Raw genomic sequence first — 1,265 nt, forward strand, 5'->3', positions numbered from 1 at the left:
ATCAACAACTTTAAATTAATAGTTTTATATTTCTCAATTTTTAATTTGATTATGAAAAGATTATTTCAATCACAACTAAATGTGAAACTAAATAGTTGAGTGATTAACAGCACTGGTTACAGACTTGCTTTCCACTCACTTGTGTGCTCAGAACTTGTAATTATGATATTTCTGACTCTGCCTGAAGGACACGTAATATACCAAAAGAAAAAATACCAAAATCAAGATATTACAGTACTTTTCTCACAGCAATGTGTGTGCCTGTGTATTCAAGCCATGCCACATAATTTCTCACTGACGTCCCACAGTTTTTTGGCGATTCCATCGTCTCTGGCCTCAGGCTTGACTTGCACCAGCTGACAGTCAGAAAAGTATCGTCCGCTCAGGTGCTCGATGTTCTCTTGTAGTGCGCAGTACAGCGTCGTCTGAGCCCCAGACACCGGGTCAGTCGCCCAGAACTTGCTAATAATGGCCTTGATAATGTGTGTGTGCCATTCATTGATGTCACGGGCGAGCTCTGATCTTACCGACCCTGAAACAGATCAAACACAGAAAACAGGGTGAGAAATGGATGCAACGGGCTAGATGCTTCTGACTTTTCCCTGTTGTTGTTTTTTTTTTTTGGATCCCTGCTGTTTTCAGGGTTTCTGCGCATCCTTGAAAAGTTCTTAAAATGTCTTAATTTGCCCTTCCACGAATTAAGGACTTAGGTCTTAAATTGGAGCAGAAAGTCATGGCATTAAATGTTGTATTTACTGCAAAAATTATAAATTGTATTTTTGTCCTATTTTCCAATACAAGTGTCTAAACATCCTTATCCATTTACATGAGATGCAAACTGAAGATATGCAGTCTTGTTTTTCTGTTTGTTTGTTTTTTGAGAAATTGAACAAAATTAAGGAAATTAATTGATTTTTCTGCGTCCGTTGGATTTAATATTTTCCTTTTTATCATAAATTCACTTCATGTTGATACAATTATCAGAAACAAGACTTCTTATGTCACTGCTGCATCTACTTTTTTTTTAATTAACTCAAACTACAAAAAAAATAAAGGAAGAACATAATTTTTGTACAGTGTTATCAGAAGATACAATAAAAGTTATTTCCATATTCTAGTTAAGCTATTTTTATGTGTAAAATTAATGAAAAAGTAATGGAGATAGGTTGGAAGTGGCATTTAGAGAACATACTGATGTATTTGTATACCCTTTAATTTATTCCTTAAAGGGGTCATATGATGAGATTTAAATTTTTCCTTTCTCT

At 34.8% G+C, this 1,265-nt stretch overlaps 1 protein-coding gene across 1 annotated transcript in view; it reads right to left on the reverse strand.

Annotated features, from left to right (window-relative positions):
* Positions 1–295: 295 nt before the first annotated feature.
* LOC107579653 (dehydrogenase/reductase SDR family member 13-like) overlaps positions 296–1,265 on the reverse strand; it is a gene marked incomplete at both ends in the record, with an annotated part of 3,015 nt that continues 2,045 nt past the window's right edge. Inside the window, one exon of the mRNA XM_016265456.1 lies at positions 296–532. Coding sequence (XP_016120942.1) covers positions 296–532 — 237 coding nt within the window. The remainder of the gene's footprint in view (positions 533–1,265) is intronic.

The sequence above is a fragment of the Sinocyclocheilus grahami genome, unplaced genomic scaffold (assembly GCF_001515645.1).
Source record: "Sinocyclocheilus grahami isolate Dianchi unplaced genomic scaffold, SAMN03320097.WGS_v1.1 scaffold18847.1, whole genome shotgun sequence".
Taxonomy (NCBI): domain Eukaryota; kingdom Metazoa; phylum Chordata; class Actinopteri; order Cypriniformes; family Cyprinidae; genus Sinocyclocheilus; species Sinocyclocheilus grahami.